The sequence below is a fragment of the Echinops telfairi genome, unplaced genomic scaffold (genome assembly GCF_000313985.2).
Source record: "Echinops telfairi isolate 266 unplaced genomic scaffold, ASM31398v2 ScPeMD7_7424;HRSCAF=8462, whole genome shotgun sequence".
NCBI lineage: Eukaryota > Metazoa > Chordata > Mammalia > Afrosoricida > Tenrecidae > Echinops > Echinops telfairi.
In genome coordinates this window covers 95,181,514-95,194,107 of record NW_022111324.1, presented here as the reverse complement: position 1 = coordinate 95,194,107, position 12,594 = coordinate 95,181,514, and the positions used below count along the sequence as shown (strand labels likewise).

Sequence of the window (12,594 nt, the reverse complement as noted above, 5' to 3'; positions counted from 1 at the left end):
CATGGAAACAAGGGTGAGGACACAGTAGGTGCATCGATGGGCTCAGGCATGGAAACAAGGGTGAGGACGGCACAGGGCCGGGCAGTGTTTCCTTCTGTTGTGCAGAGGGTTGCTATGGGTCGGAGCCGACTCGGTGGCACCTAACAACATCAATAAACCATTCAATTCTTATTATGTTCTAAGCAGAGATCAGCAAACTTTTTGGTAAAGGGCTAGATAGTAAATATTTTAAGCTTTGTGGGTCATATGTAACTACTCAGCGCCGCTGCAGCAGAAGAAAGGAGCCGCAGACCCAAAACTCAATGGATGGGCATGGCCATGCTCCAATAAAATGTTATTGATGATTTGCTGAAGTGGGGAGGGAGAAAAACAAAGGCAAACCTGACTCATTCTTTTGACCTAACATCCTGTTTCCTGCATGTCAATAAATGACACTGATCCTAGGTGGGGTTGTTCTTTAATGTCAAAGTATTATAAGATCATCTCTAGCCACAGACAATCCCCTCTCTGGCAACATAAAAAAAAAAAACCCAGTACCTTGGTAACTTCATAATTCACAGAAACGTTCACACCCAATCTAAAGCATTTCCTTTCGTCTTCTTCCCAGGAGGTTTCGAGTTCATCGAGAAACCCACCCTAAGGGAGCAAATGGAACCAACCAGCAGTCTACAAGGTTCCCCGTGGTCTTCCTCCTCCCAAACTCTCAGAACAACTTCCCGTCTCTGCCAGTAAACCATCTTTCACATGCATCTCAAACCTCCTCCTCACTTGAGTATTCACTGAAAAAAGGATAAAACTCATACAAGAAGTATTTTCTGGCAGAGCTTATCAAAGTCAGACTTTTTTTTGCCCCATTTCCCTTAGAGAAACCCTTACTACATTAATGACCACATCAGTATGAAATTACCGTAAGTATCTGTTCATCTGCTTTGGTTTTAAGTCTGTTTCCTGTGTCTGGGTTCTCAGAGAGGACAGGTATGGTGGAAAATGGAGTCAAGTCCGACTCCAGGTGACCGCGCTGCGTGCAGAAGAGAACCAATCCATGGGGTGTTCAAGGCAGTGGCTTTGGACGCACAGTCAGCAGACCCATCTTCCAAGGTACCTCCAGGTGGGCTGTCACCTACAACCTTTCAGCTAGTACTCCGGTGCTTATCCACTTCTAAGCACAATGTTGTCATGCGTCCTCCAGCCCAGACTGACTCACAGCCAGTCTGCAGGATGGAGGGATACTGCTCCATAGGGTTACCTCGGCTGTCATTTCTATGGAAGCACATGGTCACTTCTTTCTCCCATGAAGTGGCTGGCTGGTGGGTTCAAACTGCTGGCCTTTGGATTAGCAGCCAAGTGCTTGACCATTGCACCACCAGATGCAATCTCTTATTTCCCCTTCATCTGCACCTGTGATGTGGAAGAGTCCATATGTGTCTAAAACACTTTTACATCTTTTATATATGGGAAAATATCATAGAAGGTTTTGTTTTAGAGTTTACCTGGAGCTTCTATATTGTCATTTCCCAGAGATATTTTCTAAGTCTTCATGTCCAAACTTTCAACTGTTATGCTGAACCTCCCGATTAAATATTGCCATTCCTATTATATGTTTGGAATCTCTACTTTCAACACGGTGTAGCAAAACAAACATCTTTAAGTAAGCAAGCATCTTTGGTGGAACAACTAGTCTATCTTGAAGAGCTTCAAAATTCCCTTGATTGCCTGCGAAAGTCATTCCAAATTAGGAGTAATATATACATACAAATGTGAAATGGATTTTGAACAATTAAAACTCCTAAATCCACTCATAGCGACCCTATATAGGGCTTCCAAAACTCAATCTTTGCAGGAGCACACAGCCTCATGTCCCACAAAGTGGCTGTTGGGTTTGAACCATTGTCCCTGTATTTAGCATCCCCATGCCTAATCCACAGCACCCCTAGGGATCCTTGAGGGCTTGGTGTAGTGGGGAGGAGATAGTCCTTCACATTACGATCTCCTGAGTTACCTCAGCTCTGCGTGCTACAGTTCACCAAATACAAGCTTTATTCTATAACTAGAATGAATAGCATTTCCAAAACTACCAACATTAGCAAGTAGAGGCCTGAAGGTTAAAAGCAAAGGTTCTGTAAACTCCTAGATGTGTGACCCTAGCAACACACAATCCAGGGCTCACTACCACACTCCACCACAGAGAACAGTAACAGCTACCTCCCATGGCCGGAAGGACTAACTTAGAGAACACATAGGAACATTTTAAAGACTAAAAATTGAAAAAAGAAGTCAGTATTAATTTATCTCTGCACTAAATGCAAACCAGTCAGAAAGAACTTCCTTCAGAAATAATGAGATGAGTACTGAAAAGAAGCCTCACTCTTAAAACTCCTATAGTTCCACTTCAAACTTAGCAACTACTATCTCTAATTAATTACAGAGTAAATTGTTCCGTGAATGCCATCCCAGTGGCCTAGTGGGCTACTCAAGTTGGCCTCAGCAGTTCAAAACTGCCCACCATGCCTCAGGAGAAAGATGAGGCTGTCTACTCCCACAGATTTACAGTCCTGGGAACCCAGAAGGCAGTTCTACCCGGTCCTATACGCTAACTATGACAGCTTCGACACGACGGCAATGAGCTCCGTGCTTGTCTTTTGAAAATCCTTTTAAATCATTTTGCTTATGCATTGACTAGCCTGAAAATCATTTCTAGAACAAAACTTCAGCATTAAATGCAGCTAAGAACCTAGTGAAAACTCTATATGGAAAATACTTGTAGGTGTCAAAATTCACATAATCCTTCACCAAATATAAATTTTAGCCAAAAAGGTCTTCCTTCTGGAAAAATGACTTGAGTGCTGAAAAGAGGCTATTTCATTACAATTCCCTATGCTGTATTAAATAATGCCTGAAATCAAGTGCTTTATAAAAATACAGTAACATCACTTGTAATTGGTACATTGCTACGCACAGACACTGCTAAAATGTTTTAAAAGAATTAAATGTCATGGAAAAAAATAAACCATTTAATTTATTCAATAACACTTTTCCAGATAACACAAGCATCAACTTTAGCCCAGACTTGTTCAAACTACTTTGCATTCTAAATGTAAGACCTAAAACTGTGTGTATCTAAGAGAGTCTGTGCGCATGATGTAGTTTTCTATTCTCCGTCAAGATAAAATTATACCTCCTCAGAATACATTCAGGGCAATGATGTTCCAAAGTAAAATCATTACTCTGACTAATCACATTATTACTTTTGCATTTGCTTTTAAAAAGAAAAAAAGGCATTTGGTTAGTGCTAATAAGCATTCAAGAGGCATCAAATAGGCTCTAAACATGAGCTGAAAAATAATTATCTGCAGAAAAACAAAAGTGATGGGGCTGCTATATTAAATCTAGTCTCCTATTTGTTATACTAGTCAAACTAAATAATGTAAGCTATTTACATGATACTTCCTAATAACTTCAGCGCTTTTTTCCCCCTCCTATATCGGCAAAACTACTTCTGAAGCTACTGCCTATTTCCTAACAACCCATACAGATTTCCGGCCCCATCCCCCAAAAAACCCAACTGAAGTTGCTTTCCCTATTAGATTGCTAACTTCTTAAATCCGAAGGCTGCCATGGTGGAGCTGCTGGCCTAGGATTCCAGTTGAAAAGCAGCAACACTGAACCAACTCTGAGTCAGAGCAGGCTCAGTGGCAATGGGTTTGGCTTTCTGTTGATGTTTATAAGCTGAGCAATAGATTCCCTAGGAAACAAGGAAACACGATTGCACGCATGGTAGAGAATTTTTTACAGAACAATCACTGGAGTGCGCTCAACCTTCACCATAAAATAAAAAATAGTCATCTTAATCCTGACAACTTCCTGGAGTGTCTTCTGGTTTCATAGGGCAGGGCGCAGAGGGCGGAGAGTTAGCCCCTGAAGCACGGGGTAGACCTGACACACACCTGATGACTTATCCATCCCACCTGACCCACCCTGCTGATTTGTTAAAACACAGCAATTACATCAAATAACAAGGCCTCACACTTAGTTTCCTGACAACTAGACCCAAATAGAGAAATTGCTAGGCTTAGCCTCATTCAACATTATCAAAATAGGAAGCAAGGGTAAAACGTGCTGAAGTGGAACAATCATTGAGGCAGAAGGCCGGGTAAGAATTTTCCTTCCCCAATCTTTTCCTGCGGGGATCTCTCTCTTGCAAATTCCCAAATCTTGAGTGCTGGAACAAGAACAGGGCAATAGGACGTGGTAGCCATCAACAGTGAGCGCAGTGGTAGCTTCCTTTATGCAGTATAAACATGCAGTCACAGGTTTCATGTTCCAATTCCTAGCGCCTCTGTTTACAAAGCACAGACAACACCAAGTTTGACATAAACCAGCTCTTTATGAAATAAAGTAATAGCTCTCAGTATTGAGTGTTTACCCTGGGTCAGGCATTGTGCCAAACGCTTTACATGCATCGTATCATCTAATCTTCACAATTATCTCCATTCTACGGACGAGGAAAACAACACTCCAAGTTTGTCTGAGCCGCACAGCAATGAGCCCCAGCTCTTTACTGTCACGTTAATTAAATGTACCATGTGAAACAAAAGTTAATAATCACCATTTGATTTATCTTGTGAGGCAATTAAAGAGTTACATCATAGCAGGTGCCTCGGTCAGAGGCTACTGAAGAACCAAGGACACATTTCTGACTAAATATTTAAAAACTTACATTTTATAAACATAAATAAGGTTAACCGTCATTTTGCTATAAAAACTAAAAACTAACATATGCAGATATCTGCTTTTGCAGGCAGAGGTGATTAACAGTCGCTTTGGGTAAGGGATTTATAATCCAGCTAAGACAACAGCTCCCTAGCAGATGCAGTATCCCTTGATACTATGGACATGAGCGCTGTGGGAGGTGGGAGGTGGGAGGTGGGAGGAGAGACCTTTGACCAGGGGAGAAAACAACAGTAGAGGGAAAAAAATTCAAAGAGGTGAAAACTTCTTTGGCTGATTTATCTTCACGCGGAGAAGGGAAATGGAAGAAATGGAGGGAAGGTAAGAATGGTGGAGGAGCTTCCAGAAAGAACAAGAATGCCCGGTCTGCATGCTGAGCTCCTGAAATGGTAAAAGACTGGTTGTTCATCAGATTCAGAGGTCAAAATGAGAACGCTTCCTTGGTCAACCTCGGATTTGCGACCTCCTGTGTCTGATCATGTCATAATACAGTGGCTTTCAAAGGGGTCAAGTTCTCCGAGATAAACACCCTCCGCCACTCGAAAATCTGCTACAGCATATTCTCAAAGAAGGCTTTGCAAAAGGTGAATGAGTACTTGGCATTTTCCACACTGGTTTCCAATCTTTGCAACCCTAGGCCCAAATACAAATTAGAATGGGTAACATCCGTTTCCTTATTCAAAATCATTGAAAGCAAATTTACATTGATGACTGGCATGGCTTATAGACAGACCCTTATCCTGAGAGGACCCTTGCATACCATACTACCAGAGACCACTCCAAGTACTGGGAGGGGAACGGGACAGTGGGGTCTTGCTCCTCCACCAAACAAGGACTCTGAAGAGTGGCAGTTGGGGATTCTCCATCCCCATCCTCCAAGCATGGACGCTCTGGCTGTGGAGTTGTGCACATTGGCCAGTAGGCCCTTCTCCACTGAGCCAGGACTACACAGCGCCTCGCTTGTGAACACCAGGCACCGTTTTCACACTCTGCCAGGTGTTTTACTCAAGCTCACAGGGGCTCCATCAGTATGCAACTCCACCCACCTGCATCTCACACATGAGAAACAGGCACTCAAGGTAAGGGTTCCATCTACTGGATAGAACCAATGGCAAGGAGACCAGAATTCCACAAAGTGCCTGTCCTAGAGAGGGCACAGGTAGTTCTTCAGATCTGTCAGTCTTGATGTAAAAATGCACATTCTGGCCCTGATACATCAGCTCTCAAACTTTTCTACCAAAGAACATCTAGGATCTCCTTGTGGGACCATAAGGTGTGCATGTGTGACTTTAAAATGCACGTAAATTACATATAAAATTCTATGACGGTATTCTTTTATACTTGTATAATGCTTCAGTGCATACACATAACACATATTTGAGTATGTAAGTTCCCCCCAAAGTCAAATGCCCATTCCAGAAAGTTATAGTGTGTTGATCCTGTGGCTTTGCAAATCCACAGGGGTCTCACCCAGCTTTAGACCAAAAAGTCCAGTCACACTCACTGCTATCCAGTCAATGCTGACTCATAGCAAGCCCTGTGGGTTTCCAAGACGGTGACTGTTTAAGGGAGTGTAAGCCCAGTCTTCCCTGCATTGCTGCTCATGGCTTCCACCTGCAGACCCTAAGGACCACAGCCCAACGAGTAACCACTACACCAATCTGGTTTACGAGTAAAAGCTGTTATGAAAACCCAAGAAACATATAAATGAGGGTTTTTGTTGTTTTTTTTTTATGTCGATCTTTTAATATTGACTTAATTACCAAATCTTCACAAACTATCTTCCAAGGACCCCTGAGAAGAAAGGATAGTTTAATGAGAGCCCTAATATGACAACCACAAGTGTGCACACCACACTCACTACAGCACGCTGATCTGGGACTCCCTCCCTGGTCCTGCTTTCCCCTCTCTCCATCAATTCACCTTTACTAGGCCTGTCTGCTCTAAGTCACAGCAACGGACCACAGGTAAAGCAAAACAAATGTGCTGGTCCAAGTTGTTATCATGACACCTTTCAAAGAAATGCTGGGAAATTCATTTTAGTGGCTAGCCTTTACCTGCTCACTTGAGCTCCCAGAGACAGATTCTTCAACCACCTCATTGATCAGCTTGTCATACTGTGACGGATGTTGAAAGCTATGCCATTTGATATTCCATACACCAGCAGGGTTGCCCCAGGTGGACAGGTGTTCAGTGGAACTTCCAGACTGAAACAAACTAGGAACACAGACCTGGTGACCTACTTCCACAAACTAGCCGATGGAAGCCTTATGCATACAATAGAATGCTGTCCAACTCCCTTGGGTTCACTCACTGGACGCAGACATCAAATTTGGTCAAGTGCAGAACAAACAAGGGCAGTGAGATGAGTGGACATAACAGCCAGGACAGTACCCTCAAGCACGCCAGCAACTCTGAGGATGACTTGGGACAAGCAACATTTTGTTCTCTGCATATAAGGGCTCAAAGGCAGCTGAACAAGACCATCCTGCACACACATAGTAGGCCAGCAGAATGTGAAAGATATCCCACCCTTGGCACTTCCTTGCCTGTGTGCCTTTGCTGACTCCCTGAGTGCAGCTTGGAGCACCTTCACTCTCATTCATCTCTCCTGAGGAGCTAAAGGGAGTCACTCTCTTCCATGCCCCCCTCCCTGTAACCCTAAACTGTCTCTCTCCCAGGTCTCGTGAGTCTGTTGGTTCACCAGACATACAGTAAAGGGTGCTCTGCGCCTATCTACTTCCACCTGTTCTTGAGTGACTAAGAGTTCACGATTAACACACCACTTTCTAGACTCTCACTGATAAGACCAGAACCCAGTTAATTTCAAGTTCGCTCTGACAACTTTAATTTCAGAAAAGCACGTTTCCCTATGAAAACGTTTAGCCCACACACCGAGTTTAGCCTTAACTCAGACAGTCCTTGATCATCTGATTTCTCTGGTTCCAGGACCCTACCACTTTCCCTCCAGAATGCAGTGTGGCGAGTAACTGAGAACCCCGATGGCCCACAGTTAGGGCACAAGCTCTCCAGCCAGGATGAAAGGCACTCACCTGTCTTGTCAGTTTCCTGGGTAATGTCTTAGCCTTAAAAAACCAGCTCAGGTAATGCATTTTCTCCCCTAAATCACTACCTAGTTGCCCAACCTGTGAACCATCCTCACAACCAGAACACAATATGGCCCTTCTGTGGCGTTCCCACGTCTCTGCAGTTAATACACGTTTATCTATCTCCCCTCAATTCCAGTTTTACTACCTGAAACCTAATACAGTGAGTGGTACTGGGTGTTCAACCAACAGCTGTTGAGTATTTATTTGATGCAGAAAGGAAGCATCACTGGCCTAAACCGTGACTATTTTTCATTCTAGTACATTATCTACAATATAAGGTGCATGCTTTAACATGAGGAAAAAGAAATCTAGAATAAAATGTGTGCATTTTAATATTTATCATCTAATGAATTATACTTTCAACCCAGTCATATTACCCATTCCTTCAACAAATACATGGACTCCAATTAACTGCCTGATCCAATACAATTAGCCTAGGGCAGATGCTGAGAGCGCACGTGGTGCTTCTTTTGTGCAAATTGGAACCACGTGGCCCCTCTGAACGGATGACTTATAAAACCAAGGCCTAGGGCTCCAAGTGCCTCCCTGGACTTGCACCCTTGGGTGTTGTGGCCCTGTGTATAAAGCAAATGAGACACAAGCCCCAACCTTGAAGGTGCTCCAATTCCAGGGAAGGAGAAACACAAGCACAGGTCCCATCTTCAACATTTTCTATGTGCCTCTAAAAATCACAGATCAGACTAGGACCACTGCACTTCATGCTCTCCATCCAAATTCTCACCTCATTAAGCTCACACACTGTAAACATCAATCTGAACTGGGCCTAGCAGAACCTCTGCCAGCAGAGACTTTGAGTCCCGTTTTTCAGGCAGGAAACGAGGACTATTTTCAGGTTCAAACAGGCTACAAAAGTGATCATGTTTTCAGATGCCGCTTGATAGTAACTGGCCAAATGGAGAGCTTCAAAGGAGAGTTTCCGTTAATCTCTGGGGTTTTCCAGTCACTCCTGGCCTTGTATTTGCTTGGGCATGTTTTTCTCCCTATTACAGTTAATATTTCATAAAATCCTTTACTAAATTTGCAATTGTTTGCTGAAACAGTTCATGGCTGAACACTGCTACATTCTGCTGCTAGCATTAAATATAAAAGATAATTGGTATTCCAAGTTGATACAACCCATTTGAACAATATAAACCTTTTCAAGCCAAAAGCTATTCTTCTAGTCTGAAAATGTCTCTGCAGTTAGGTGGCACACATTCGTTCTCAGTCTGTATGAAATGGGTCAGAGGCATATCGTTTTTGACCCACTGTTTCCCTCTTGGAAAATAGGTCACTCTGCCTCCAAGTTCTGAGTAAATGTCAACTACAAGTCTGTTCCCTTCATCGCTGGCTAATCTAACATACACAGCAGTACTAAAAAAGTATGGGTACGGGTGGGAAAAATAAACACACAATTAATGGTGATCCAGCTAACAACAACAAAAAAATAGGTGTCCATCATGTTCACTTCAGGGTCCTTGCTCCATGTAAGGTTCATGTTATAAGATCAGTGACTTTGGGTTTTAATAGCCACATCTAATTATTGGGAAGGTACAGTAATTTGTCATATTCAATTAATTCCCTCAGTAGTTATCGACGAAGTCTCTCCTAACAGGCAGGAATTGTGCCGGGCAAACAGCCGTAAAGAGAGAAATGGGACCAGCGCTATCAGGATTACCATCCAACAAATCCTGCCACGCCCACCACCAAAAAGAGTCCTTACAAAGGCCCAGGTGCAGCCTTCCATCTATGGAATGACTGTGTTGTCCTTTGAGGAAGGAAACGGAGAACCTTACCTCTTAGATTTCGCGGGTGAATCTGTTTCGTTCGTGGCATCTTCGATTCAGCGGTAACTTTTTCTTCTTACAAACTGTCGGAAGAGCAGACCACAGAAAGGCAGCTCCATACACTCCATAGACATCAATCAATCCATGTGCTGTAGGGGGGGGAGAGAGAAAAATTCTATTTTAATGCCTTCAGAGGAAAAAACCTTTCAAAGGTCATGTCTTAGAGTATAACCCTAAATCCCAGCAGAGATCATGGGGGAAAGGGGCACTGCTATAATAAATGACTAGCTTTCGATAGGACCAGTTATCTTGCCAATAACCAGGCCTTTTCATTAACAGGAGAAAAACTCCCTTATTTTTATCAGAGAAAAGTAGAAAACTTCACTGAACTGGGTTTCACGATACTATGAAGTGCAATTAAATTATAAACTAGGTTATAAATATACTAAGCTCTTGGAGGGCAAGGGGTACTTGTATATACATCTTGTTTTATACACTGTTGCTCTCAATGCTGCTTCCCAAATACTGCAGTTTGCCCTTCTCAGCTCATGGTACAAACGCACTCTGCCTCTCCCAGTTTTTCTGAAATGCATGCGTGACCCCTTCAGGCTAATGATCTGGGAGAGAGGCACTCCTTCCTGCCTGGAGCATTTAATTACAGAAGATAGATGCCGCCTCCTACACACACACACACACACACACACACACACACACACACACCCCAGCTTTCTTGGACTCTGCCCCAGGGCCATCACAGTTCCACAAACAAGAAAACTGTTTTAAGTCACTGATATTTGGGAGCTATTTGTTATTGAGGCTTAACCTTGAATGTCTTGACATAGACACACAAAAAAATTTTTTTTTAAATAAAAGCAATCTCAAGTATAATACACCAGTGCTACAACAACCTAAGGAGTCCATAGGTGGCCCAATTTGTTTGTGCTAGGCTGCTGACCAAAAGGTTGACAGTTCAAACCCACCTAGCAGTGCCTGGGAAGTTCTGGTGTTCAACTCCCACCAAAGAGACCCTATGGAGTTCAGTTCTACCTTGTAACACAGACTCAGCCATAAGTTTGCTTCTTGGTTTTTTGTTGTTGTTGTTGTTGTTGTCTTTTTCTAAACTAAAACATATCTTCTGAAATCAGCCAACTCGATCTCCTCTTAAACCAGATTCTCTAGGATTCTAGCACTAAAACTCTAGTTTTAACTTCCTGCAATAAAGTTGATAAGCAAAGCCTGGTATGATGACTTTTACCAGAAAATGGTGTTCAATTATTAAGCAAAGACTCAAGAATGGGATACCAGGGCTTTGTTTGAAACCTTCGACTACGATACCTGGTATTGCAGAAGAAACAAGAGAACACATATTGAGCTTCCACTGTGAACCTAGGTACTTTCTACGTATTACCTAATTTAACCCTTAACAATAGCTGATAAGGCAGCTATCATTTATTCATTTCACAGATAAGAAAACCGAGGCCTGGAGAGGTTAGGTAACCTGCCTAAGGTCAGTGACTAAGGAATGTGGCTCAATTACCTCCAGTGCTTCCTTCTTCAGTGGAGATGGCTAATCCCACCTTCTCTCAGGCTTTTTTCAAGAGACTGAATAGGTGCAGTTTAGCAAGGCATGACTCCTTTGGGGCATAAAACCAGACTGGGTTCAAAGCCAGGCTTCCCCCTCGACTGTGTGATTATTTCCACATAGCTTAACCTCTCTGATGATCAAGGCAATCATAGCATGCACTTCAGATGGTTATAAGGATTCAACTAAACGATGCACGTTTCACCTACTGTCTGCCACGCAAAAATGATCACATGTGATTCTCCTTCGGAGAGGCTACCTGGGAAAGAACATGTTTAATGTCCTGGTATAAGGATTTGGAAACTTAGAGTGTCATTACAACAGGTAAAGAATAGAGAGAAAATGCTACCATTAACTTCATTATTTTATCACTGCGGTATGTTAGTATGGGCACAGAAACATCTGGCTTCTTTGTTGCAATAAAAACCATTAAATGACATCTCAATAGTCCTTTCCCTTAACACTGCCTGCACTAAAGAGGCATTTACCAGGAAGCTTCTGATTTAATACTGAATTTAGAGATAAGGCCAAATAAATTTCTGAGCGCTTATCTACGTTCTTTATTAATCTCCCAGCTTTAAAATGATCACGACAATTTTAAGTTTTTAAATCGAGAACTCTGATTGTAACCCAACCACGTGATCTCACACGATTCAGAGCATAAATGTAAATCATCAATCGCTAACTACTCCCTGCTACCCCTTTTCAAGCCTGTTTCCACTGTCCCTCACTGTCCATCCCAGGCTTAAATCCTGGTAAGGGAGGAAGTGGGCATCCTCACAGCCAGGAACATTGTAGCGACTAGGGCCAGCGATAAACCGCTCCTTCACAGCAAATAAAGAAATACTACATGGAGCGAAAACATGACACGATCAAAAAGCGTAAAGGCAGTTGCAAGGCGAAAAAACATGAATGAATGTAGAGGGCGGAGCCTGGGAAAACCCCTCTGCAACGCTGCACTGAACAAAGCGCTTCGCCTGCCAGGAGGGGGGAATGGAAGTGCCAGCTCCGGAAGGAGCCCGGAGTGGATGCGGCGAGCCGGAGGAGAGGACGAGGGGACGAGAGCAGGCGAGTGCAGCCGCCCGGAGACACCTCCTCGCCGCCAGCTCCGCCGCCGTGCCCTCCCCTCTGCAGCGGGCAACTCCTGCCGGAGCCCGACCCCAGGCGAGCCCGAGCCCACTCACCCGAACCCACCGCTCCCTCCCAGCTCGGAACGGAACGACCCAGGTGGCCCGGAGTAAACAGGCGCTGCGGGTGCAGAGCGAAAGGGAAAGGCAGCCACAAAGCCGGGAGGTGGGAACGCCGAGGCCTGCTCCCCCGCAGCCCCCCACCCCCGTGCGAAATGCGTCTGCGGCTGGAACGCGGGCGGGGAGGCCGGGCCGCTCGC

At 43.9% G+C, this 12,594-nt stretch overlaps 1 protein-coding gene across 2 annotated transcripts in view; it reads right to left on the bottom strand.

Moving 5' to 3' along the window:
* The window catches only part of HIVEP1 (HIVEP zinc finger 1), a 147,162-nt gene extending 137,398 nt beyond the window's left edge, over window positions 1-9,764 (bottom strand). For both annotated transcript variants that reach the window (XM_045298068.1, XM_045298069.1), the window contains exon 1: window positions 9,635-9,764. In XM_045298068.1, coding sequence (XP_045154003.1) covers window positions 9,635-9,674 — 40 coding nt within the window. In that variant the 5' untranslated portion in view covers window positions 9,675-9,764. The remainder of the gene's footprint in view (window positions 1-9,634) is intronic.
* Window positions 9,765-12,594: the final 2,830 nt, after the last annotated feature.